General features: G+C 39.2%; 1 protein-coding gene across 3 annotated transcripts in view; it reads left to right on the top strand.

The window, feature by feature from the left end:
• NAV2 (neuron navigator 2) overlaps positions 1–27,025 on the top strand; it is a gene marked incomplete at its 5' end in the record, with an annotated part of 391,595 nt that overhangs the window by 249,419 nt on the left and 115,151 nt on the right. For 2 of the 3 annotated variants that reach the window (XM_084263024.1, XM_084263023.1), the window contains 3 exons: positions 9,931–10,003; positions 16,515–16,782; positions 21,525–21,682. In XM_084263024.1, the coding sequence (XP_084119150.1) occupies positions 9,931–10,003; positions 16,515–16,782; positions 21,525–21,682 (499 nt within the window). Of the gene's footprint in view, positions 1–9,930; positions 10,004–16,514; positions 16,783–18,295; positions 18,365–21,524; positions 21,683–27,025 lie in introns of all 3 variants that reach the window. The other variant, XM_084263022.1, reaches the window with a different exon arrangement.

Consider the following 27,025-nt stretch of genomic DNA (forward strand, 5'->3'; position numbering starts at 1 on the left):
GGATTGAGGTAGTAAATGTGAATGCTGTTGTGTCATAGCCCATACTGAAAAGATAGAACTGGGTATACCTTAGGGAGTTGGTTGGCAGGAATAAGATGAGCTGAAACCATCTGCATCACTTAAGCAGCTAGCTATGTGCGTGTAAGATCCACTGAGTGGATGAGCTGATATGTAAATAGATATTCTTAGTTACTTTCATTTATCTTGTAGAAAATAATTCTATCTTCTCTTGTCAAGAGAAGGCACCCATTTTAACCTGCTCCTCTTAATACTTTGAGCATTCTTATACACCTGATGTTGTCTAAACAGTGCCATAGCTATCTGCAATAAATCTCCAAGGCTGTTGTTGCAAAGCACTCGGGGTTGGTGGGACTGAAGTCTGGCTGATCAGCCGTCCATTCCCCAAAGCCCAGGAGGACTCTGCTGCCTGGGCATGTCCTGCTAATTCAGGGGAGCAGCCCTGCCAGGAAGATCAAAAGCATTGCAAGCATTCTTTTTTTTCCCATCTGCAAATTCCTGGCATAAGATTTTTGGAAACATATTCCAGCGGTTAAATATAGCCATATATATTGAAGTTATCCTACCCCAGATTGTTCTGAGCAACATAGTAAAGGGAACTTTTCCACTGTTTGGTAAGCCCTTGCTTTGCTTGCAGAGTTTGTATCTTACTGTCAGTGTATGTTTAGAAATTTAATCTGTTTTAATGTTACTACAGTAACAAATGGGTATCTTTTGGCCTTAAGCTGTGGTATGTTTCCTCACAGCTGAAGGTTAACTGGAGGGGAAGCCGTTATGCAGAACCATGCCAGACTGGTCAGTGGCAGGCATCAGCTTAGCTCCTTTGACTGCCTGTGGAGGCACTTGGCCAAATACCGAGTTTAGGAATGTCTAAAGCATTTTCTCTAAGCCTCCTGTGTTTCTGTTGATGGTGCATGAACAAGCGTTGTCATGCAGATCAGAATGGATTACTACAGAGGTGATTTGCCAGGTTCCTTGTGTTTAGATGTCCCTCTTCCTCACTTCATAATGACAATTGCTCCTAGATAAGATTAATTTTACTGTCTCTTTTTTTTTCCTGAGATCCAGACTGTTATACTGTTGTGCTTATAATTTGTCGATTGTTATCAGTGAGAGAGGCAGGGTTTGATCATAGGTTTCTGTGTTGCAGACCTTTCAGTCTAAATAAAAACACAAGCTGCCTTCTCATCCCCACCACCAGCCGCTGTAGAAAATAACATGTTATATAGAGCTAGGTTGGTTAAGACCAATCTATATATCCCCTGGCCATAAGGCATGATAGTGTCACTAAACAGATATTTACATAACTTCTTGAGAAAAAAGCTTGCAAAACTCATCTGTGTGCAGAGATCAGAGATAAGGCAGTATGTGCACGTTGTTCTGTCCTTTGGGTGCAGATACTGGAACTTTTGGAGACATTGCTGATGATAGTCCATCATTCCCATAAGAGATCATCTTTGTGGTCCTGATGAGTGGAATGATCATTTGTTTCACTGTTAAACTGAACTATCACTGTTTGAATACCTATAGTTCTACCCACCCACCCACACCCCGGGAACTAAATACATGCAACAGCAAACACATTAAGGAGCCACATCATTCCACATAGATGTGTGGAAATACCTGTATCCTTCACTTCTGTGTTTGATACCTGCATCCAAGTCTAGCAAAATAATTTTTTTCCCCATCCTCCTATTTATGTAAAATTGTTACCTAAATATGCTTTTTATGCAGTATTTTCAAACACGTAGATCCTTGCTATGGTTTTTGTAAATGGAGAAAAATAGGAAATTATGAATGAGAGTCTATTACTTCCCATGTTTGCTTGTTAGGGCATATGCAATGTATGAAGCTGTATTTTTGGTGAGGCCGTACTAGGTGCAGTGGATTGTAATAACTTCACTGCTGGTCTTGAAATGGGTACCAGGAGCAAAAACTTTGGAGTCTGACAGGGATAAATTATGTTTTTTGTTCAGGGTTAACTTTGAGCCTTTTCTAGCTAAGCGTGTAAGGCTGATTTGAAGACAGGTGTAAGTAAAAATTCAATTATTCTTCTCCTCTCTGGGAAATTAATTAATTCTTTTTCTGAGCCCTGGCTGTGAAGAAAACCTCATTATCTTCCAAAACGACAGCAAAATCACAGTAGTACTAATTTAAGGCTTAGGCAGATAACAAAAGATATCTGCTCATGTTTATATAGTTTAATTCTGTTTTCTGAGTTGTGCATCATTATTCAACAGAAACCCTGCTGTCTGCTGCACTGTTTAAAAACAGTAGAGTGAAACTATATATTAAACATGAATATCACAAATTTCTCTGTCAGGTTTATGATGCAAGAATTAAAGTTGTTTATGGGAATTTCTTCTGGTGCCTAGGTGTTTGTTTCTTTTTACAGGATATATAGTACTAAGGTCATCTCTCTTGATACAGATCATAGCTTTTGCAAAGGATTATACACCCTAGAGAAATAAACTTTTGTCTGTGTGGTCATAAATCTGATTTCTAGACATTAAGTATACACTGTAACTGCATGGTAAGAGTTATTTTAACTAATTAATAAATAATTATTTTGCTTTTTATGTAGGATTAATCTTACATAATAATACTGTACTAATGCAGGAGAATTTCAGTAGGAGATGTTATCTAGGTGCAAGGAAGGAAGGAGCACATATGTGTCAGTGCCCCTCCAGCCGCCAAAATAATTCAGTTGGGAACAGGTGAAGCCATGACCCTCGGGCCTTGAGACATAAGTATGCACATCAGCAGAGATGGGGAGGGCACTAGGAAAGTCTGGGAATGGCCTGTGGTGGTATCTCCCTTCCTGTGTATCCTTTTTAGAAAGGAACAACTGTCAAGGACTTTAATCCAAAAGCTCCTTCACATGACACAGCTGTGAGGTGACCATTACTGTTCATCAGGGAGTGTAGTGATAGGATAAGGGGGAATGGCTTTAAGCTGAAAGAGTAGGTTGTGGGGCACTGGCACAGGTTCTCCAGAGACTGCCCCTGGATCCGTGGCAGTGTTCAGGGCCAGGTTGCATGGGGCTTTGTGCAACCTGAGCCTAGCAGAGGGTGCCCCTGCCCATGGCAGGGGGTTAGAACCATTCTGTGACGCTGTGTTAAAAGCAGACATGGGCTTTAAGGTCCCTTCCAACCCAAACATTTCTAGGATTCTATGATTATGACTTCTTCAGTTTGCTTGTATTTGAATAAACAAAACCAGATCGTTAGCTGATGTAGTCATCCCACTCACAGTAATTGAGAATTTGTTATCTACTTGCATTACCTAAAATTATTTTTGATTCGTAAGTTATTTTATTTTTATAATTAATCATTTAATAGCAACGAGCAATATTAATACAAAACTTTTTTCTGCGGTAAAAGCTCTGTTTGAGATAAAATGCTCTGTGTAGCTCTTTGTACACAAGTACTAGATTCCTGCTGCAGATTCCAGTTAATGATGTAGAGACCCTTCAACACTTGAGCTGCTATTAGTGGAAATACAACAGTGTACAAGAGCCAGCAATTACTGCGTCAAGTGGGTTTAGTGTTAGTCCTTCCTTTCAAGCATTTATGCTCTTTTAAAAATATTTTTTAATGTAGAATTCAAGGCTATTTGGGATCAAGCCCATCTTCACTAACTATCAATCGTATTTTACATTTAATCCCAGCTGCACAGCACTAGAAACTTAACTTTCAGTTTGGAAGCCTCAGGTACTACAGGGTCTCCTGTGAGCAACCACAGAAGGTGGAAATGAAGCGTTCATGGACTTGCTGCCCTCCTCCTCACGTATTTGCCAAGCACAGCCATAGTTTCTCCCCATTTGTTCCTGCCTTCAGTAATACATAAACAAAGATTTAGTGCCAGTAATGTACAGTTAATGTGGTATGTGCTAAAATCTAGTCTATTGACACCACCAAATAGTTTCATCTATAACCAAAATTAATGATTCTCCAGAGGGTGGGATACTCTGTTGATATTTGTTTCGCACAGTTGAACTTATTGCTTAACTAATAATTTAGGATGTCTCAAGATTTCAAATTACACGCAAATTATCTACTTGAACTTCTGAAATATATTTAAGGCCTGATCCTGCAAAGCTGATCCAAAGATAATATTTCCATGGCTATTTTTCCAAAAAATTGCCCTTTGCTTTTTTTCTCCATAGGAAAGTTTCTCTTCTGAATAAATAAACCTGAACCCCCCCTGAAAAGCTGATTTTCAAATTAAACTAGGAAAATGTGTACAACCCTTCCATCTGCCTCTCTCAGACCAGATTAGCTTTGGCAAGCCGTGTGAATCATGCAGGATTGCCTGAAACCATTCACAATACAAGAATGCCCTTTGGATGTTCTTTGATGTGATTAGAAATCTTGGCCATCATGAATCACAGCTTTCTTTGTGGTCCTTACTGCCCCCGTTTCTGTTTATATTAGGCATGTTGCGAGTGACTGCTGAATATTTGTCCTGATATTTCCAGGGGAAGAGCTGAGGCCCAGGAAAGCTGAGGTTTTACCCAGAATCATGGCAAAGTGTATGCAAGAGATGAGGCTTAGGCTAGTTCTCCAGCCTTATGATACTGCCCTGACTGTCCTTTTCTTTAAAAACCCCAAATAATGCAATTGTAACATGGAGTCAACTCTTTGTGTACACGTGAAAAAGGGTACATATAATACGTTTTTGTTTCTGTGGCTAGATCTGTTACAACCTGACTTCAGAATATGGATTAACTCACTTGCCCTTATGTTACGTTTGTTATGTAATTTCTAAGATTTCAACCAGGTTTTGTCAAAATCCTGAAACTTCTTTTTGAGTGACACTTTTATCCAAATAGTCAGGAGCAGCATATAAACATTTTCTTTACTGAAAATAAAAAATAAAATTAAAAAAAAGATATTTTTTATTGGGATAACTACTAACAAAGATTTATTTTAAACAAAGGAATAATTGTTAGTATTTTATATCCTTCTGGGGAAAATGGAATTTGCAGTTTTGCCTTGGTATTTCTTATATATATTGTTATGCTTAAGAAATAGTGCAAATGAGACATTTTTTGAAGGGAGAACCCTCCCTTCCCAAATCTCCAGGGATTTGAGTATTCTCTATCTAATGACTTAAGATTTTAAGGCTCTACCTAAACTTTGTGATATAAAAACATTGAGTGTAAATGATTGATGTGAAGGTACAGACAAGGAATAGAGTTGGTCTTAAGAAACAGCTTGCTGAAAACAGCTTGTGTTGGGCTCTTTCCTTGTTTCCACATTGCACGTGGAGTCAGCTGAAATACTGCACAAGGGTTTGTGAAACTTTTAAAGCTTTTACAATCAATCTTCATTTTCTCCTGGCGCACTAGACATAACATGGAGCCTCAAGAGAAATGTAAAGCACTGGTTTCAATATAAGTAGTGAGTTTTCTGGATAAGCTTGTAAATACTGCGTCTATCACAGAGGTCTTGCATCACAACATGAGAAACTTTCCATGGTTTCTAAGTGAAGGAACCTACAGTAAATTTAATTCTGATTTTGATTTTGGTTTTTGGTGGGATTGTGGGAATTTTTTTTTTTTTGAGGAAAAAAATCTGTATTTGTCACAGCACTAGTTATCATTTTCCCTGTGTATTTGGCAGAGTTGGACAGACAGTTTTGGCTGTAGGCACTTTCTATACTCAGGTTTTTGATAGAGTTAACAGTCAATGTATATTGGTGCCCACCTTTGTGTCTCTGTTTACAGGCTACAGAATGGGGATATTTGTTTTGTGGGGTTTTTTTTTTCCATGCCTTATTCTGCTCATCCAGGCTGGGCCGTTTCCTGACTCCTTTTCTTTCTAGCACTGGCAAGAATAGACAATGAAACTGCTATTATATGTTGAGTGCAAAAACTAGTGTGTGTCCGGTGGCCACTGATGTTAGAAATGCGTAATTGCTTTTTGGGTACTTCTGAGAACAGAAGGAAACCTTTCCCAGTAGCAGAGATGGATGTTAAGAGGAAGTTTTCAGGTAGCTGACTTTAAACATGCATTTTGCTTCTGTGAATATGAGAATGGGAGCTGTGACACTTGATATATTATGTCTGAACAGAAGTTCATTTGTATGGGTTTTTATTTTTTTTCATATCATCTCGTAGTCCTAAGAAAGAGGAGGAGCCCCCAGAGGCAGGCAGTCCCTCAGTTGTGGGCTCACAATCAATCCTTGGTTGGTGTTCAGCAAGGGACTGATAATATTCTTTGAAGGTTGATTATATGTGAAAGAGTTTATATGCAACAATCCAAAATTGCAAGTTCATTTGATGGTTCTGGACAGGAAGTATAGCGAGGTGAGGCTCAGGTTTAGAGGTTCCAGTACTGCGCCAAGTGAAATAATCCCTGCAGGTGTCTGTCCTTGGTTTTCCTTCTCCTTTTGCATAGCTTTCCCCTGTTTTGGGTAGGCAGATGAGAACATCCAACTGTCATCATTCTTCCTTTGTTTCTGCTGTGTTAAAGGTTGCTGGCGAAGCAAATGACAATTGTCAGCCAAAAACCAATTGTAGCTCACAGTTAAAAAGAAAATATATACACTCCCCTTTGGCAAATCCAGTCTTTTCACATCTGCTTTAAGGGTTTCAGTAGTACACATACTCAGCCAAGGGAGAGCCTGGGCGGTCTCAGTAATGATTTGCTGCTGAATGCTGTCATATCAAGGAGGCAGCTGTACTTAATGTCAGAAGTCACCATGGTCTTTGTTTAGCTGTGATCTGTCCAGGAATTTCACTTTTGTCCTAGGTACGCATTTCTAAATGGTGTCACTACCATGCTGCTGTCTCTAACCCTTTAAGCACTTTTCTGCATGAAACAATACTCGCAGATTATTAAAAGTTAGTTCTACATTAATACAGCAGAGACTAGAGACAGAATCCTTCCTTGGAGCTTTTATCGGTCAGATTCATTAGGTGTTATGCTGTTGGAAATTCTTGTCCTTAAAGAAGTGACGTGATTTCTCATGCAATAGACTAAGCTTTAAGGTGATAACCTGAGTTTAGGGTTCTTCACTCAGGTTACTGGCCACAAAGTGGTATTTACAACTTCAGCTGATTGACATGTGAAGATTTCAGTAGCTTTCAGTTTTTATGATAGGAAAAAAATCAGTGATTGCATCCCTCACACATCCCAGCATCACTGTTCTCGTTCTCTGCCCCTTGTGGTGGTAGAAGACAGATCCCTAGCTGAGGATTCAGGGCTTTTGCCTCTTCAGAGACCCAGAGTGCCAAGTGAGTGTGTGTCTTTTTTCCACCAGATAGGTAGCTGTCACAAATCATTTGTATGTGGGCCACCAGCCCATCATGCTCTCCTAAATTCCCACCAACACAAATTTTAATTTTTTCACCTTAGACCTGCATTTTACTTAAATTTCTTAAATTTCCCCAAAGTTCTTCCTGTTTTCCTCTTCAGATTCTATTTTTTCTTCAAAATCAATGAATTGCTCACATTCCTGGCACTCTGGCATGTAACATTGTTAGTATCAGAGATGATGCTCCATGAATGTCAGCAGTATATTGATGGCTTTTTAAGTTGTATTTTTTTAGTGGATTCCTTGTATGTGTGATCCCGTGCATCCCCATATGATCTTCCCATAGTATTTCTATTTTCTGAATGTAAAAGGTTTGTTTTTGCAAGCGTCTCTTATTCATTATGCCTAATTTTAAATGCTGAAACAGGGTATTTTCTTGTGTCTGTAATGTTCTATACTACATCTACATCTGTATCCCTATAGATATAGATATATATATAGATAATGTAGATACATAGATAATAATCTATATACAATCTACTATGTCCCACCAAGAATGAGGGCACAGATGAGGAACTGGCTACCCAGAAGTAAATCTTAATCCTTTGGTCCGTCTGTCCTAAAGGAGAGTTTGAGGAAAGATGAGGGATCTGGGAAGAGCAGCAGAGCAGGCCTGACGGAGCTACTTGGAGTCTACACCTGCAGATCTGGACTTGAGAGGAGATATTGCTTGTCTTTGCTTACTGACCTAAGTAATCCTCCTTAGTAGGGGACAAGAAATCTACCCACAGGTGTGGAAGACTGGAAATGACCTTGTAGTGATAATGATGAAGACTTGTTAAGTACATGGGGTAGAAATGAATTAATATTTTTGTGTGGTGGTTTTTCTCAAAAAAGCAAGCTTTGGGTTTCTGGCAAAGTCCCAAATCACCTCAATAAAAAGCTGTGTTGAAAACTTGAAAGGATTGTTGATCACTGAAGAAGGAAATGGGTAGAGATTGACTGTCATATTGTATTGAACTGTGGATAGATGAATCTTTGAACTGAACCCTGCTACCAGCTGCAAGGTCTGAACCTTACATGAAATGTATTTTTTTTGGTATCTATCTGGATTTGGAAGTATGGTCAAAGTGTGCTATATACTTCAGCGTATCTAAAAGTATAATGAGGTTGATAAAAACTTCAACAACTTGCCCCCCCCCCAATAGAAGAGCATGTTTTTATTGGTATACACAATAAATAACGAAGTACCTTTAGAGCAATTGACTCTATAGGTCTTCTGACAGCTTCCCTTGTACTTTTTAATTACTTTGAGAAGGACGAGAAGCATAGGTCAGGTGTTGAGGGCACAGCCTCCAGACTGCCCCACAGCCCCCACTTCTGTGGTTTTTTTGAGGACAAGCAGGAACTGACAGGGAAACTGGATCTTTCATGTTCCCCTTTGATGTCTCTGAACTTCGCAGGAGAAAAGTAGTTAGGTGATAGCAAGCATGGAGCTTGATGTCTATTTTCTTATGTATAAAGTGAAAGCAGTGTTTGGTTGCAATGTTTTGGGGCTTAATTTATTATTGTTTGCAAGATGTTCAAACATGGAGACTGTATTTTATCACTCATGGATTACCATGATAACAGCAAAAATTGATCAGAGATATTACCTGAAAGTCTTCTGTATAATTACACAGGAAACACATGATATTTCCTTGTAGCTTTTCGAGGTGCCTACGCATAGGCGTTTACATTGAAGTGCTGTGGTCTTGGGGGAGGGTTGGCATCTCTGTGCATCTTCCAGACATGGCAGCAGAGCTTTGGTGGCAGCTTAGCAGGAAACCAGGTGTGAAGTTGCCAAAAGATCTCTATTGTCATGAGGAGATACGGGAAGGTGGGGGGGGGAAGAGAGGGGGGTGGCAGGGCCGGGAAAGGCCTAATTTATCCAACCTGCCAGAGTTCGCTTTGTGTTAGGCAGGGTTTGAATGCAGTCTCTCTATAGCAGCTGTAGTTGCCAACAGTCAGACTTGTTGTGCAGAAGACTCTCCTGGTCAACATTAATTTTATCCTGTGCAGTTTAATGCTGTTGAACCATCTCTCTGAAGGGCAGGATTCGCCCCACAGTAAGAGACCCGAGTTGCCTGTCATTTCTGACACGCGGAGGATGTCGTGGGTGACAATTTTTTGGATACCAGCTGAGGTTTCTAGTTACGGTTTTTATATTTGACTGCTTTTGTGGCTGGAAACTTTTGCCAGCTGTCAACTTCAGAGCAAGTGGCAATCTGCCTTCTCAAGCAAATGTGGCCTCCGTGTTTATTTTCGGTTTCGTGTTTGTTATACTTCTTGTCGGTTAAAAATCCTGGCATAACATCCTTGACCCTTTAGTGTAGGGATCTTCTTTCATGGCTAGAGTGTTAAACAACTTGCTTCATGCAAGTACAAATAACAGAAAGTCCCGACCCACGTAATACTCTGTTAGATTAGTAGGGTAGTAACCCAGGAGGTTTCATATTGTGCTACCCACCTAATGAGCAAAGGGACTTTCGTACAAAGATACAAAGATTGAGCACAATGAGGGGTGGCTGGAGGTGAAAGTAAACAATTATTACAATGCTTTTTCTTTTTGTGTCTCTCTCTTTTTTTTGTTTGTTTGTTCTCGAACAGATTGAAAACATAGATGCATGCCTGAGTTTCCTGGCTGCTAAGGGGATTAACATACAGGGGCTGTCAGCAGAAGGTGAGTCAATCGGCTGTTAAAAATTTCATTTAAAATGGGGAGCCTGAATTACTGCTTGTGACAGCAACCAGTGCATGGAGTGCAATGGAAGATTAATAAGGATAATTTAAACTTTTTACAGTCTTTGTTCCTTTTTTTCCTCACCTCAGTATGGAAAGTAGGTAAAGATACATTTTTAATCGCCACACGTCTGACTTCTAAAAATAATCAATGAGACCAAATTAGAATTCAGTCACTTTATTGTTTCTTTCTGTTAAAAGCTAGAAATTTTTCATCTTAGTTGTGTAATTACCACATTGATCAGAGTGCAGATTTTACATGTAATTAAAGTGAATGGCTGGCAATTGTTTGCCTTTTGAGAGAGAAATTTACTTCCTCATTTTTCAGTTATTCTCTTGGTATCCAGCTTGCTCTGCTTTTCTAAAGAAAGATATTTTTACTTTGTTTCCAAATGCACAAAACAAAAAAATACAAATGTTTTGAATGAAAACCAAGAAGAAAATGATTCTTTGACCATGGATTAATCACTCTGCTTTTGAAGAGCACCAGAATTTTTGTAAAACCCAAACCTGACTCTGCAATGTTCCTTTATGCCAGTGCATGATACATCTCAGGATATATGGTACCTTTTGCCTCAGAAGCAGTTTAACTGCTGTCTTATTAAGAGATCAAACAGATTTGTCATCCTCAGCACCAGCTTTCACTTAGACTTTCATTTAAATCCACTGGAAAACCAGTTGTGATGGGTAGCTGCTAAGGCAAACTTTGACTATGTTAAATGACATCTCCTTCAGAGCTTCACAGAACAAATAATTGGACGTGTGGCATCAGGTGAGGTGTTCAGTTAGATCTGGTGACTCTTTGAAAACTTACTTGTAGGTTATATCACCAAATTGTGCATGTATGTTACTAGTGCGTGAATGATTTAATTACCTTTTAACGCTGTGTTTTCTTCCTCTGAAGGAGTCCTGTAGCTCAAACAAGGAAGGCAAGGAAGGATGTGTAGGTGGGGTGGGCTGATGCCCTGCTCTGAGGCAGTGTGAGAAGAAGAGAAGGCCTTGCCACTGTGCAAGTGTCAACGTTGTGTTACTCACAAATCCAGAACCCAGCACCATGCGCTTCATGATCATGATTTGCAGTCTTATCTGGAACACACATTACCTTATTGATGATAAATTATGCTTATGAAATATATTCCAGATAATCACCATTGAACTTTATGGTGAAACCATCATGTACACAAGTTTTATATATGTACAAAATATCTAAAAATATTGCAAAAATATAAAAAGCTTCCTAAAATTACTAAAAAAATTAAGCCTTTTAAAAACTGTTAATAAAATTAAAATTTAAAATTGCATTTTGACAATTTGAAGAATAGTTTAAAGAATTCTTGACTGTCTTAGGAAGGAGGCCCCTTACCTCATCCTAGTCTGTGAGATCTTACAAACCACTTGGAAGGGTGTATTTGAAATGTAATTTGCTACATTTGAGGTGGTTTGTAAGTGTGGAAGGCAAAGTTGCAGATACTTAGTACACATTATCCTAACCTGCTCTTACCACAGCTAGTAGAAGAGATGGCTGAAAGTTAACTGTCTTTTTCTGTCATGTATCCTTAAGCTGGGTTAGAACACGAATAATAAATATTTTCCTCCAAATAGAATCTTTGATGTGGTCAGCTCAAGTAGTTCCCTCATTATATGCCTTAATAGCTCGGTTAAAATCAGAATGGTTTTCGTGTTAAGAAAAGAAAGTATGAGTTAAAACTCCTAACAGCAGGAAGTTTGTTTACCAGGAAATGGTTAGGAAGAAAATGCAACCAAGTCGCTATTAAAGTCAATTTTGATCTTGACATGGTATGTAAATATTGTAAAAATGTAGTAAGTTCATATTATTTACCTGTCTTGATACACAGCAAAATCTAAGAAAAACAGTGATAATTTGATGGGAAGATTCTCGGTGTGCGGAGTTGTTCACACTAGGGAGGGAGCAATGCGATTCATGTTCTTTGCTCTGCCATCAAATCACAATTCAGAGTCTGTAGGATTTAGGTTATCCCATGGCTTCTGCTGATTTTGTATTTCTTCCTTTCTTTACACACTGTCGAGGAATTAACACGTTAAATCCATACGGAAACTGAAAAAAGCCCGGTAGTGTTTGCTGCCATCATAGGAGTGAGAACATTTACTGGCTCCACCACTGATACTGAAGGAAAAGAGTGACAGCTAGGGAGGGAAAGAACATTTTTTGAATAAAATAAAGGTGAAAGACTTGAATTCAACAGTAAATTCTGTTCTTGGTCTCTCTTTAACTGGGCTGAGGAAGGAGGGGGAAACTGAACAAGAGAATCGTTTCAACGGAAGTGCCATACCCAATCAGGCCAGTGTTTCTGCGTGAGCTGCCAAGACCTGCTAGGTCAACTGCGCATAACTTTGTTTACTTCGCTTGCAGATCCTCATTTGTGAGGAAGTACAGGATTGTGATTGCTTCCAAATTGGAATAAACATTGAGGTCTCTCCTGGGCTGCTTGAGTATTTTTCAATAGTGCAGCTTTAGTGTGGAGCGAAGTCAATGATTCAGAGCTGGAATTTGGATGACTCCTAAATGTTGAAATAATTTGGGACTTTATGAGTCACATATTTCCAGTATTAAAAAGATCCTACTTAGATACATGTGTGCCACTTTAGTCTATTTTTATGGATTCATTCAGTGAAGAGACTGTGGATCTGCAGTCACTGATGATGACTAGACTGTGCTAGAGATAGGCTTTCCCCAGTAATGTGGAGCCAAGGAGGCATTACCTTCTCCAAGATTCTTAAATGTTAAAATCTTCATTTGTAGTTACTAAAGAAAACTATAGGGGATGCTGGAAAATTTTTTCCTTCTTGGTGCGGTTTTTTATTGTCCATCAGTTTGAACTGTCTCTCTGTACCCACACTCTAAACCTTGTTTCCATGCTGAGCTGTGTTTTGGACTCTTGGAATGGCAGCTGCCCAGCTAAGCTTGTCCTCCTTCACACAATATCTCATCACTGCCAAGATTTTGAAGGTTATGGAAAACAGAGATGTGCAGTAGAAACTCCAACCGATGTCACAGATAGCAGCTGCACCTCTTCTGGGTAACAGATTAGCCGGATAACGATTAGCTGAACAAATTGTGAAACCATAAAGTGATGAAAGAAAATGTCTTGCTAGACTTTGGAACAACCATGATCCTGCTTAGACTTTTGCCTATGAAATAACATCCACACTTCTGTAGGTAAATGGATTTCAGCAGGCACACGAACATACCTGAGCAGGGCACTTACCATGCTGCCCAGTTTTGATGATGGAACACTGAGTACCATTACGTACAGTCTTCTAACAAATTAATAATTATAAAAAAATTCCCTGCAGACCTAGAGTATGTGGCAGGAATTAATTCCCCTATTGCATTTCCCTGCCTCGAGGGCAGAGATTAGAGTCTCCAACATTTGTCCTGGACCTGTTTCGGTAGCTTTGTATCCCTAAAGCCAGGTTAGAGCCCCATCAGCCTACATGCTGAGTGAGCCTGTACTTTGTCAGGTGTCCTGGATTCACTGGAGTACATCTACCACTCAACATTGTGCTTTAAATTCAAACCTTTGGCACTTTCAATTCCCATGTGCTTTATGGAATCAGATACAAAATAATCTTTACAGACTCAAGTGCAAACAAGCTTGACTAAATAACACCAATAGATGATTTTTCTTCTTCATTGGATTGCTTTGATCTTTATTCCATACATAATGAATAGTTTAAGATTTATATAAATTTCATTCAGAAGTGTTAGAGGAGTCAAATGATGACATTTTTCCAGTAATCTATCCAGCAGACCTTTCCTAACTTTACCTTTTCCTTGTCCTGAACTGTTTGGGGTTTTTTTCTTTTGTTTTTCAACTTCCACTGAATCCAGTGTGTTTTTGTGAAGACAGAGAAGGATGATTGACAAGCTACAGTGGTGGAAGTTCCAGCTGTAGGTGAAACAAGGAGCAATGGAGATATTCCAGGGTGGAAATTTCCAAAGGATGGATTTGTGGGGATTCTTCCTTTCAAATATCTTGAGTTTTAGTTTCAAATATACAAAATGGGCATGTTTTGGCTCCAAATTTAAAACGTGTGGGTGACACGCCTGTCCTCATTTAAGTTGACGTGTGTTTGAGGTGAGACATGGACCAGAGGAGACTTAAACCAGGAAGCAGCTGAGACTGTGCTGGTGGGCAGAGCGCAGCAAGGTTGAAGTACTCTTTGAAATACTCTTTTTGTCCAAAGTACAGGGGCAAACTGCCAGGCGAATTACTTCAGTCTATCTTTAAGATAAGAGAAACAGAACTACCTCTAAAAGTCCTGTTTAAAATATTTTGCTTAAAATCCTAAGGGAAAAAGACTGTTTCTTTTGAAACACATTAAAGGTGTTTCCTCTTTTGATTGTTATTTATTTCAACACCTTAGCAAAATGCCAAAAGCAGGTTGCTGTTTCATAAACGCAGCAGAAGACACACAGCTATAGAAAGCAACAGGTTCTTTGCAGGGGTTCATGTTATAATTGCTCCTCTCCACATTGAAATCAAGTCCCAAATTCCAGTTGAGTACAGGTTTGCTAACCCTAAAGATGCAGACAGCTGGGAATTTCTTTTCTCTTCTGGCCCACATTTGTGCTTCCCAGTGCCTCTGGGCCTGTTTAGTTGCACTTCAGACATTGATTTAGTACTACTTTGCTGTACCATTTCCTTGAGTAGTTTGAGTTCTTTACTGGAGATAAGGAGATCCTTTTTACTGAGCTTTTCTGTCTTTTGTATCTGTTTTACTTTATTGTCTGCTTCTATCCATGCCCTCCAGCACTAAACATAGGCAGATTAGAGGAGAAACCTGCCTGATGCTGATGGCAGCAGCAGCAGACTGTTTTGTGCTAGGATGCTACATGGGAGCAGGAGTGGACTGGGAAAGGGGAAACAGGCAGAACTCCCTGGGAAACCGTTGTCCAGGTAGAGACTAAAATTGGCTGGGGGCAGGGGGCGGAAAAATAAAAAGGAAGATGCAAAATGGTTGCTCAAAGGCCCTGGGGTTGATAACCATTTAAATAAGGAAATGGGGGCAGCAATGAGAAAGAGCACTGGTGAAAGGCCAGACTACACGGAGGAAAAAAATTGGCAAGGAAATCTAGTAAGAAGCAGGAGAGGAAAGAAAAGTACTTTCCTGGGTCTGGGTGATGGCCAGGACCACTTGGATAAGGTCAAGGACTTGTCGAGGACATGGACTTGGGCCACAAGATAAGGAAGAAAGTCAATTAGACTATTGTCTGGGAAGAAAAGGTGGATTGAGGCACAGGTAGACAGGGGGACAAAAGCTAGAAGCTAGTATGGAGAGGAGAGCAAAATTTGTAAACCACAAACCTGAGATTTGCTGGTTTGGGGTTAAGAACAGAAGCTTTTTGCACAGGAAAGATGAGCAATGTGAGCAGAAATGTGGCTAAGCAAGGGAATAAAGAGTAGAGCATGGCCCACTTCAAAGTCAGAACAACCTTTCAGCCAGAACTGGGAACAGAAATTGAAATTCTGATTTTCACTTTCATACTTGGCCACTGTCTTACCACATGTCCTTTCTTTCCCTCTTGCACTAATCCATCCAGAGGGGTTTAAAAATGTAGGGCAGCAGTAAATTTTGTTAGTTCAAGTGGTCTATGTAGTGTTTGGCTGTTTGATGTCATTTTTCTAAATTCATATTTTTAATTTAGGAAATTAAACATGCTAAATAAGTAAGTCATGGCACGTTATTAAGGTTGTTTGCAAGGCTGAATTGGTGCCCCTGCATATTAATTATGATGCAGCTAACTGCATGTCTGGTACTAGTCTTGATCTTTGTATTCTTGTATGGATTTACAATTTTGCATTTGATATTGCATAGAACAGGATGACTTCTATGAGTTGAATTCATTCACCATCTATCTATAAGTACCTTGGTATCCTATTTTTTTATTGGTTTGTATCAAACTGTTACTTATCTTTTTAAATACACCTATTTCGCTCAGCAATCATGGTTTCTAGTGCAGAACTTCCATCGGATTTTTTTAGTGGAAACTATTAGTCTGATATCCCAGAAATTATAGTGTGTGATAATTGAGTACTTTTTCCTTCTCGTGCAAATTTAGGACTGAGAAATCATTTACAGGGTCTTGTTGTTAATAGACTTGTTGTGGGGTTCTTGGTTTGGCTGTTATGGTTATTTTGGGTTAAAGGAACCATCTTTTTAAGCACACAGGAGTTAACACACAGACGGTAGCAGAAATGGAAGACAACGCATGGTCACCGCAGGGGAGAAACTAGTTACTTGTCTGTAGTTGGTGCTCACTGGTAATTAGCTGTAATGCCGATTAGATGTGCAGAAAGCCTGTCATATCCTAAAGGAACTGAGTTCAGACTGTTATGTGACCCACTGTTGTCAGCCACTGGTCCTTGTTTCTCTCTGACAAGAGACTTCTGAACATTCTCTTACAGAAATCAGGAATGGGAATCTAAAGGCCATCTTGGGCCTTTTCTTCAGTTTATCTCGATACAAGCAACAGCAACAGCAGCCACAGAAACAGCAACCGCAAATCCATTCATCCCAGCAACCGCCCACAATATCCCAGCAAGCAGGGCCTCCATCCCAGTGCCAGGTTGGGGTACCACAGCAGCAGGTTCCAGCTTTGCTCCAGACTCCGTGCCAACAGCCCCCGCAAGCTGCGCAGCATCAGTTCAAAGCACAACCAGAAATGCAGTCCAGGTGGGGAAATTTCCTTTATGTTGGCTGTTTGGGTTTTTTCCCCCATTGTTTATTTGGTGGATTTATGGTTATTGTGTGGTTTATTTTTTGTTTAAGGTCTTCAAAAGCCAAAGAAACTTCTTTCTTTAGTTCTATTCTAGAGTAAAGAGTGTGTTGGGAATTGAATGCTGAGCAACAATTGGCTTCATGCCTGTGGAATTGAAAAGAGATGTGTTTAAACACGTTCTCAGTGCTGGAAATATGCAGTTCAATTCAGTAAAATACCTGCTAGACCAAGTAACTGTAGTGTTTTATAAGGACATTTTTCTCAGCGTTCTTTTTGTTTCTTTCTACTCGCAAGGGACATGTGTTATTGCCATTGCAGAATATGTACTTTGGACACGTAAAAACCAACTTCAGTTCTCAGTCTAGAAGAATTTCAGCCCTTTAGAAGTGATGGGCTGTGACACTGGTAAAAGAAATGGAGCTCATTGCTGCTGGTGACAATTGAAATGGTATCCAGGCTGACTGGTCAAAAATAATGTGCTGCTGGCTTACATGAAAAATAATTTTCACATTTGGTGTTTGTTTGCGTTCCTGGGTCAGAATACAGATAAACAGAATGTAACTTTGGCCATCCTAGGGATGCTTTTTATGGGTTAGAATAAAAGCAATTTCTGAAAGCAGTACCACTGTGGACACATTTACAGCTTTCTGTTTGTCTAACCCTTCCTCTGCTAAGAAAGTGAGGGGTTAGGTGCAAGAAGTGGACAGGATTAAAGGCTGAAGCCATATTTGCATAATTATGAAGACCCTTTTTTTTTGTTCTATATCTCAAGTTAAGGCTTATTTGTGTTAAAATAACACGTATGAAGGTAAACACTAGCTGAAGTGCTGCTTTATGGGGGGTATAAACAGTTTGAGTAAGGCCTTCCAAGTGAGGCTACTGAGAGCTTATTTGGTTTTTAGTTATGTCTTTATGCATCGTGCTCATTTTGGGTGGAAACAATGTTTTCATTTAATTGAAAAATGTAGTGTTGTTACAGCAGCTATAAACTTGTACAGTGCATAATTACTGCAAAACAAAAAGATATTTGAATGTATTTCTATGACTCGTGTCAAAAACTTGCAGAAATGCATGGAACTGTTGGAATATTTCTTTGAATATTTTCAGCCCATTATGTGGATTGTGCTAAAAGTTCTTAAGATCCAAACATCTTACACATCATGTTTTCTTAGTGAAAATGCTCAGATTCTGCAGAAAAATACAAATAATAGATAACAGAAGCTTGGTAAAGAAAAGAAACATTAACTTGGGGTTTGTATGCAGAAGTGCATGTTTGTTACTCTATAAAAATGAATTCATTTAAAATTTCAGGAGTATTGAGATAAAGTTATACTTAGGCAAGAAGCTTTCTTTCCTATGAAATTCATGAAAACTCCTCCCTAAAAGTACTTACTAAGTTCAGTGGCTTAAAAAGAAAAAGTTTCTCTATTCAATGTTATATTCCGCTTTTTCTTTCCTGTCATACAGCGTATCTCCCAGGGACTCATCTCAAAGCAAAATCATTCGATTCACTCTTGGTCAGAAAAAGTCTTCTAGGTAGAACTTCTTTGTCTTCTGCAAAGCATGAATACTCCTTTTGCAATATTTCTGGATGCATGTTTAGGGTTCCTGTTGGAAGTAGTTTGTAACTAGGCATATTGCAAACAGCTGAAGCGTTGGAGCGTTAGAATGGATTCCCCCCCGCCCCAAGGTGTGGAATGCATTTTAGCCTGCAAGAAAATAATATGGGGTTTTTTTGTCCTTAAGAGCTTTTGCTTTTGAGAACAAAACATGGTTCTGGGAGTTCTTTCCCCACTGTACACATTTGTATTAGCCACATTTACATTTACATTACTGAAATTAGTGTCAGGCTACTGTCTTCGCAAGTAAAGAGAGCATCACGTGCACCACGTGAGCCCAGACAGCACTGTGTGGCTCTATCTGAGCTCCCCAGTGCTCTGAAGCTGAGCTATCCAGTATCCTTGGAAATGATTGATAGGTATTGCAGTCTATTTTTTTCCTGAATCCCAACATGACTTGCATGCCACCTTGTACGACCATATCATCTCAGTCATCCTAAGGTTTGCTGTGTTACTGATGTGGTTGTTAATCATATTTCCTTTTACTACTGTTATATATTTAAATGTTTTACCAGGAATTTTTATATACTGGTATTGTACCCTTTTTGCCAAGCTTGTGAACTACTGCTTACGATTTTTATTCAGCTTGGCAAGTTTGTATACATTGTTAATTCTGCTGTATAATTTGTGTTTATTTTCCCCATTTTCTTTTATGATAACAGTGAAGGTCTGCAGTATAACCCTTGTTAAAATGTCCCATGTTTCCTTTTCACATTCTCACTTGATCATAATTACGGCTTGACAGTTCATATTTGCCTAGAAAAGGTGCTGAAGAGCAGTACTGGAGAGTATTCTCCCAGCTGACTACATGTCTCTGATAGCAGGAACCTAGAAACATCTCCCTGAACTGATTTTTTTCCTACCCTAGATTTCCTGCTGTGAAATATCTTGGCCTGACACCAAAAGCAGGGGCTTAAAAATTAGTCAGTTAAACTGCAGGGGGGGAAGAAAAATCTATGAGAAATGATAGCTTTTTCAAGAGTCTTTTTAGCACTTTTTTTTTCTTAAATCTCAGTACATTTTTGTTGGCAGTGACATCACTGATTTGAATCGAAAATTTGTTGCCTCTTGAGTGGTCACGTGGTTTGAGTAGCTTTATTTACTTTAAATGTGACAGATTGGCAAAACCTGTGTAGGCATGCATGAGGGCCCTTTTCTCACCCATTGGTGCAAGAACATTATCATTTCCCTCCTGCCAAGCCCTGCTAGAAAATTGTCCTCCTACTATTAGGGGCTCTAGTAGCCTTCCTGTGGTGATTAGCCCGTACTCACAATGTTTTATCATCCTATAGAAACTTTCAGCTGAGGTATCTTGTGTCCTTACTACCTGTAGGAAACCTACCTTGTTTCCTGCTAAGCAAAACAAACGCCTAATGAACTTTCTTGTCGTGGTGACTTCCAAGTTCTCAAGTCGTCCCTGGTTTGCCTCTGCTTCTTCCCGTGTAGTCTCCTCTACAGCGGATGAAGCATCTCTGGGGTGTTCCCATTTACACCTTGCTACAATGCTGAGTATGTACAACTTTCTAGCACCCCCCAGCGTTGAAAAAGGCTGGATAAATCGAGGGATTCATCTAAAAGGCTTCAGCAAAGTCAACCTCAGAACCATGATGTGCTGTGCCAGATCTGTGGTGGTTTGAGTTTGTAAATTAATTTTTGGGTTTGTTTTTGAATGATGCCCTCATGTCTTATCCTCTTTGAGCTTTGAAAGCATGTGCATGCAGCAGCTGATATTTTTGCTCTTTCCAGTCATGTTTCTTTTCATAGTTCCTATTTCTTTACCGGCCTTGGAGAAGTCAGTTTATCTAGAAAATAGTCATACTACTTCCTGGCTTCTCTTCCTTCCCAGAGGCACAACAGTGATTTGGTTGGATGCATCCCTGTTCTCTCTGAAAACATGGATTTCTTCATTTTAGCCTAGTATTGGCACAAGTTATTTAAGACAATTACTGGTTTATATTTAAAAAAAAAAAAAAAGTTTTGAAGAGATTCTACCATACAGCAAACACAAGGATGGCAAAGAGTTGTCCTTCTCAGTGCTACTGTGGGGGACATGGACTGGGTCTACCTTTTAGGTTTCAATGTGATGTCCCTGCTTTTCAAAACAGTGAGCTGTCTCACTAACTCTCTTCAGTATGAATTTTGAGCAGCTACAGAATCTTTTATGTTTTTAATATTTCACCTCTTGGGAATGTAGAAGTATAGGCTCATTAGTGCACAAAATACAGTGCCACCATGGCAACATTATGCCTGAGCTTTGACTTTGAAGGACTCAAGCACACATGTTGTTCTGGTGGCGTTCCTAATTCTGTCACACTTTTTAAAAAAGTCTTCCCTGCTCCTCTTTTGCTTGGAAAGCATGAAAGCAGTATCCCTCCCTGTCTGCTTACTCCAGTACCCTAGCTAAGTTTTTTTTGGTTTTTTTCTTAGGTAAAGAGCTAAATCTTGTAAATACAGGCTATGGTAAGGAAATGCTGGAAGAGATTGACCCAGTTTAAACCAGAAGCTTATACCAGCTTACTGATAACAGGGTTGTCCTCAAAAGGGGCACTTAAGCTTTGTGTGATTTGTATAGGTTCAAATAATTAAGCCATGTTATAAAGTTTTGCTGGGCTTTGTGGCTTTCAGTGCAGAGCTGTGATGTGCTTCTCTACAAGGGAAACAGCAAGTTCTGTCTTGTTCTTTCCAAAACAAGGGTAGTCCTTACATGCCCAGCATATAAAAGTGTCCAGCAATCTGTTTTAAGAATGGTACTGTCTCGGTCTTAACTTGCACCAGTGGTATTGCTCCACTGAATTTACTTGCACCGATTTCTGATTCACAAGATTTGTGTCAACAGGCCATTAATTTTGGTTCAGGGTTTTTTCCCTGATGTAAAACAATTAGGACTGCAGCTTGTTTGCTGTATGTTTTTCATCTAGGATGGGGTTTTTTTGTTTGTTCTTTTAAAAGAACAAAGACCCTTACGAGTGTCTTGTGGTGTTGATCCTTTTCTTTTCAGCTTATGCATGGTATTCCATAGTCTCGTTCCCAGAATGCTTTAAAAATATATTTTAATGGTATTGTCATTCTTCTGTCAGACTTCCAGGCCCCACCACGAGGGTGTCCACTGCAGGCAGTGAGGCCAAAGCTCGTGGTTCCATTAGCGCCAACAATCGACGCAGCCAGAGCTTTAACAATTACGACAAATCTAAGCCTGGACTTCCCCCTCCAACACCGACAAGTAACAGTGACAAAGGTAAGCGCTTGAGATTTTGGCATCCTCAGTTTTTTCTTAATAGTGACTTTGTACAAGGGAAATTTATTTTTTCATTAAGCTCCAGAAGTTGTAGGACTACGTCACAGCTGTGTATTGTAAACATGACATCTACAATCCAAAAATCAACTGGCTTCTCTTGGAAAAGGAATGGTCCTCGTTTAATATAACTGAAATCATGACTTGCTGTCCTGAAGTTCCATGCAGAAAATAGCTTAAAGAAAAAACTGTCACTGATGAAACATCTTTTTTCATTTTGCTTCAAATGCAGATAAAGGGAAGTGAATTAATCAAAACACAAGACATTTTGATGAGTAGTTTTGCAGGAATGGAAAATGACCATTAAAGATTTCTTCAGTGTTTTGATATGTCAGATAGTACCATTTCTTTCCTTTCCTCTGCTATTGTGGAAGATCCTTCAGGTTACAAAAGTACATGATTGAAATCTAATTTCAAGAATCATACAGTGTAGGGCTTGAAGGCAGGAACACATTATAGTTTTATAAATATTTCAGTGGAACAACGTCTATGGCAGTGCAGCAGGAAGGTCAAGTACTGTCTTCTGTCTGAAGTGGTGCTTTTTTGAATGACATTTACGGACTTTGTGTCCATTCACTAAACTAGTAATCTGACAGCATTCATTAGCTTGAGTTTGTAGCTCTGAACACAGCATCTGCCGGTGGCGTTTTGGAGGATGTTGCTGGTGAGAACTGAGCAGACAAGTCTCTAGTTTGATACGGTCAAATTGTTGGCGTAGGCTGGCAGCTAATTCTCTGTCTTTAATGAAGTCACTGCGCTGATGAAGATAGATCAGCTTCGGATTTCAGTACAGTGATCTTGCAGTGACTTGGCAGTCATACCCTTTAGGCTCAAGGCTCCTTGTCCGTACATAACTTCTATTAACAGTAATGAGGATTTTGCTTGAGGGAAAAATACTGGTCTGGTTCAACTTGCTTGTGGTTCTCATGCTTGTTTCTTTTCAAGAAATCATGTTTTTCCTTCTCTAGAAACTGTTGTCCTGTCACTGTGTGTCATTAGAGTTTGGAATGTTATCCCTTCTGGCCATTACAGCCCAAAACCTCATCTTGTGATGCTGGTGATGGAGGGTCCTCAGCATCCTCCAGGGACCTTCTGAATCACCCTGACCAGACTTTGTGTAGAAGAAAATTAAATTCACCTCTGAAGAATATAACTATTATATTACAATATATTAGTATAACATGCTAATAAATTAGCAACCTTCTACCTTGGTAAATCCATGCTTACTGTTCTAGATGGTACACTGTGGAAACAGTTATGATTTAACTGTAACATCGGCATGTAATAGTCATCTCTAAATCTGAAGTAGACCTGGCTTGCAGTTAAAAAGAACAAGCATGAGCAGGTGAACAGAACTTTGTCTTCCTGTATACCATCTCCCCACTCTCCCTCTGTCTCCTCCTAGTCAGTACTCTGGTCTTTTGCTTGTGTCCCTTAACTACTGGGCTGGGGAGACACAGTATGAGATGTGTCCCGTGATTTTTATGTTGTTTGTCATGATGATCCTTACCTGCCTATAGATGGTTTGCTGCTAGGCTGCATTGAAGAGAGAGCTTGAACTATGTTGGCTTTTTTTGGGAGAGGCAGTGGGGGAAGTCTTCACACTTACAGTTACAACAATCATTTGTCAACTACTAACTTAAGTATCAGCTGGCTTTAGGCAGACAGTTCTATGAACCCTGTTTCCAACCCACCTCTTCAGAAAGATAAAGAAGTTGCTGAAGAAGCACACAAGATCTTCTGCTTTCTAGGAATGTCACAAATGACAGAAAGAAAAAAAGCTTGGGGTTTAGGTTAACAGCCTACATAAATTGCATTATATACTTAGAATTTTGATCTGGTCAAAATTTCTAGTCATAAAATATAGTCTTTAGAAAAAATAATAAGGGCTTCTTTAAGTTGAACTCTACTTAAAAATATAATCATGACACAAAGTTGGTCTGCATCCATGAGAAACAAAAGCAGTTGGTCTGACACATTTTTGGCTTATTTTAAGTTAATTGTAAAGTTGCCAGACAAAGTTTATTGTCGAAGTGTAAGACAATTCAAGTTTTCTGACCCATATCCTGTATTTTGCCTAAGGAAATGAGACTTATGTGTTGTGTGCCAGTTTTGGTGAGTTTTCATCTCTCTACCCAGTACTTACCTCTGTTGTGTGTTTTTGGAGAAGGAAATAGGAGAAAGAGAAACCTGCCTGCGTTGGCAGCCTGTTTTGGCATGAGTGGTCGCTTTGTGATAGAAGGTAGCCCTCAGTGTATTACATTTGAGTAATTTCTTACAAAGTAAGTTGTAATTTTCAGCTTTTATGAACCTGTGGCCTTTCCCTCCAAATGCGAATTATCTTGTTAGTCAATCGTCTGTGTCTTTTGGCAATGAAAGTGCATTAATTGAAACAGAATATATCAGAAATTAAAAGGACAGTAAGTGGAGCATGGAGGAATAGTTAGCTACTGGAAGATAAATAACCTAGTTTTTGGAAAGATTCCATTAGTCAATTAATTATGAGACCACCTTTTTTCTAGAAATCTTGGGGAAAGGATTTATGTAACAACGAAAGCAATTGCACTGTTGCATGAAAATAAGAGATTCTTGGATGCACACACATTTGTTGTGAGATGCATGCATGCCCTTAGCAAGGGAGCACACGTGGAGAGATGCAAGGCTCTTGTGTTGTCTGCAGTATTTTCTTTTGATTTCTCAGTCTTTGCATGCTGTCTGACACCAGTTTCCAGATGTGGAGAAGGAAATCCCCCATCCCCGTCTCTATTCTCTTCTCTATTAGGGATGACTTAGACATCTTGATCAGTCCTGTGGACACCTTCTTTGAGGTTAGGGTGTGATAGGTTTAACTTGCTTTTTGGAGTTGGCCCCACAGTTTATATGCAAAATTCCCTTCAGATTTACAGGAATTTCAGTGCTTTGTTTCCTCACATCATAAAATGGTAGCAAGGTATGGTACATTTTTTTATTTATTGTCATAGTGATCAACCATTTATAATTGCAGTAGCATTCTAGGCAGGGTATTTTCATGTGTGAAATTGCTGTTACAGGGTTTTTTTCCCTGCATTTTTAGATTGTGGGGAAATAATGAGCCTGTCAGGATCGTAATTTTTTATGTCATTGTAATTCCTTCATGCAATTGGAGCCTTTTAATTCAATTCTGAATTGTCAAGAGTTATTTAGTCCATGCGTATGTTAATATACCTTTGGTTTACTTTCTTGTCCTTTAATATCCTTTAACAACACAAGCATACTATAGCATGAAGAGCATCAGCCACCTCCCAAGGTCACTATTGAACCCATCTAAATCATAAAAAGCACTTGCAAGGAATGTAAAAAGGCAAATGAATTTTGTGTTTCTGTGCCTGTATGTAAATTATTAGTTACTAGTTATCTTTATGCTCCACATTACCATGTCTTCCTAAACCTGTGATTTGATGACCAAATAAAAAAATAGCCAAAAATTTATTTGCATGTGTAATTTAGAATAAAGAAATCTTTTTCTTTCTGTTTTTTGGTCCATGGCAAGGAGCTGAACAGTGTCATAGGTAGTAACAAGAATGAAACTTAATATTAAACATATGACTTCAGTACAAACTTTGATACTGTAAATTTTCTCATGTTTTTTTTCCCAACATTTTGCTAATTGAGGCACTGAGGGTCCTTCCAGACAGGCTTTGAAAGCAGTCTGCAGTTCTGAAAAATGGCAGGTGTATTTGACTTGCTCTGAAATCCCTTGTATATCCTCTATCTTCACTGCTCTTCAGGGACCCAGTTTTCCTTTTGTGGTCACAAAGATCTGGTAACTGTGTATGGGAATATCTCTAAACTTGTAACACTGTTTGAAACGTCAACTTAATATGTCATCTCTAGTATGTTTTTGAAGCAATATGGTAACGTGACGGGCTTGCGTTGCTTTCTTTTTAGTTTTTCCTTCTACTTTGTTCCTAATATTTTATTTAAAATAGTCCTACAGAGGGCAGTAGAAGTCTTTTGGGAAAGACATTTTTCTACTGACATTTCAATTAAATGAAATGTCAGTAGAAAAATCTCGACCAGACTTTGACCAGTACCACATGAGGTCAAAGGAAATGTTTATTATTCAGATTTTTGAAGGAGGCAGTGCTAATAATGTCAGTGTTTTTCTTAAATAATATTAGGAAAACGATGCATACAGCTTCATCCACTCAGATAAAATAAACATCAGTTTTGATAGCAGTGTTCTTGCAAACGTATTTGATGAGAGGGGTCTGAACCCAGATCCTGATGACTCAGCTATACCCTTTAGCTCTTCATGTCAATTTCCAGGTATGGATGAGCTCCGGCACATATCAAATTACCACACTTTGATCCCTTTATATATTATTTTCTTTTTATTAAGTATGGGCTGGTTAAATAGGAAGAGATATGAAGGTATTTTGAAGGGCACTTAAGGAATTTCTTTCCTATAACTTTTAAATTTTGTGCTATCAAAATAGGAATGACTACCAAGGAAGTGAAATATTAGGAAGGAAACGTAACCCTCCACTCCGTTGAGCAAGTCAGTCTTACTGGTGTATGGTTACATACGCCAACTGTGCGCTAAAAATGTGTGCGCTTTGTAGGCAGCTGCTTTTATCAGTGCAGTTCAAGAGGGCATGGCATGTCTTCTTGTAGCTTTAGTAGGAACGATGCTTCAAAGCTAAATCTGTTTAGCTGTGATGAGATTTTCACAACTCATAAGTGTGTGGGAATCCAGGCGGTACTGGTTCCTGGAGGTGTGTTGCTCAGAAGACTGCTGGGGATGTGAAGTTGCACAAGCATCCTCACTTGGAACCCTTATGTTCTGTTTAACCTCATGCAGTTTTTCCACTCCAAATAAATTAATAATGATAAACAGAGAAAAAAACCAGGCTTTTGCCTTTGTGCCAAAAAATAGTATAATAATATATTTTTTCAAAAAAAAGTGGTGAAAAAAATGCTCTGAGACTTGTAAAGCATGATAGAAATTCCTTTTACAGAGTTAACTTTATTATGATTTTTTTTACCCATTTATAGTAGTGTTCAGCATAGAAGCCTGAATGTGAAAGCGAAGGCTGCAGGTACAGGGATAGTTATCATGACAGCTAAGGCAGAGGAGCTGAGACGTTGGATTCAGCTCCTATGGCGTGGAGCCAGCTTGACTCAGGGCTGGCGGAAGGTCCCTGGGTCTGCTGAGGAGTCTCTTCCCAGTAGAAGCTGTATGTGTGCCCTGTCTACTCTAGTGCTCACAGCTGCCTCATCTTACCCTGGCCAAAGGAAAAAAAA

This window comes from Gallinula chloropus (genome assembly GCF_964237585.1).
Source record: "Gallinula chloropus genome assembly, chromosome: 4".
NCBI lineage: Eukaryota > Metazoa > Chordata > Aves > Gruiformes > Rallidae > Gallinula > Gallinula chloropus.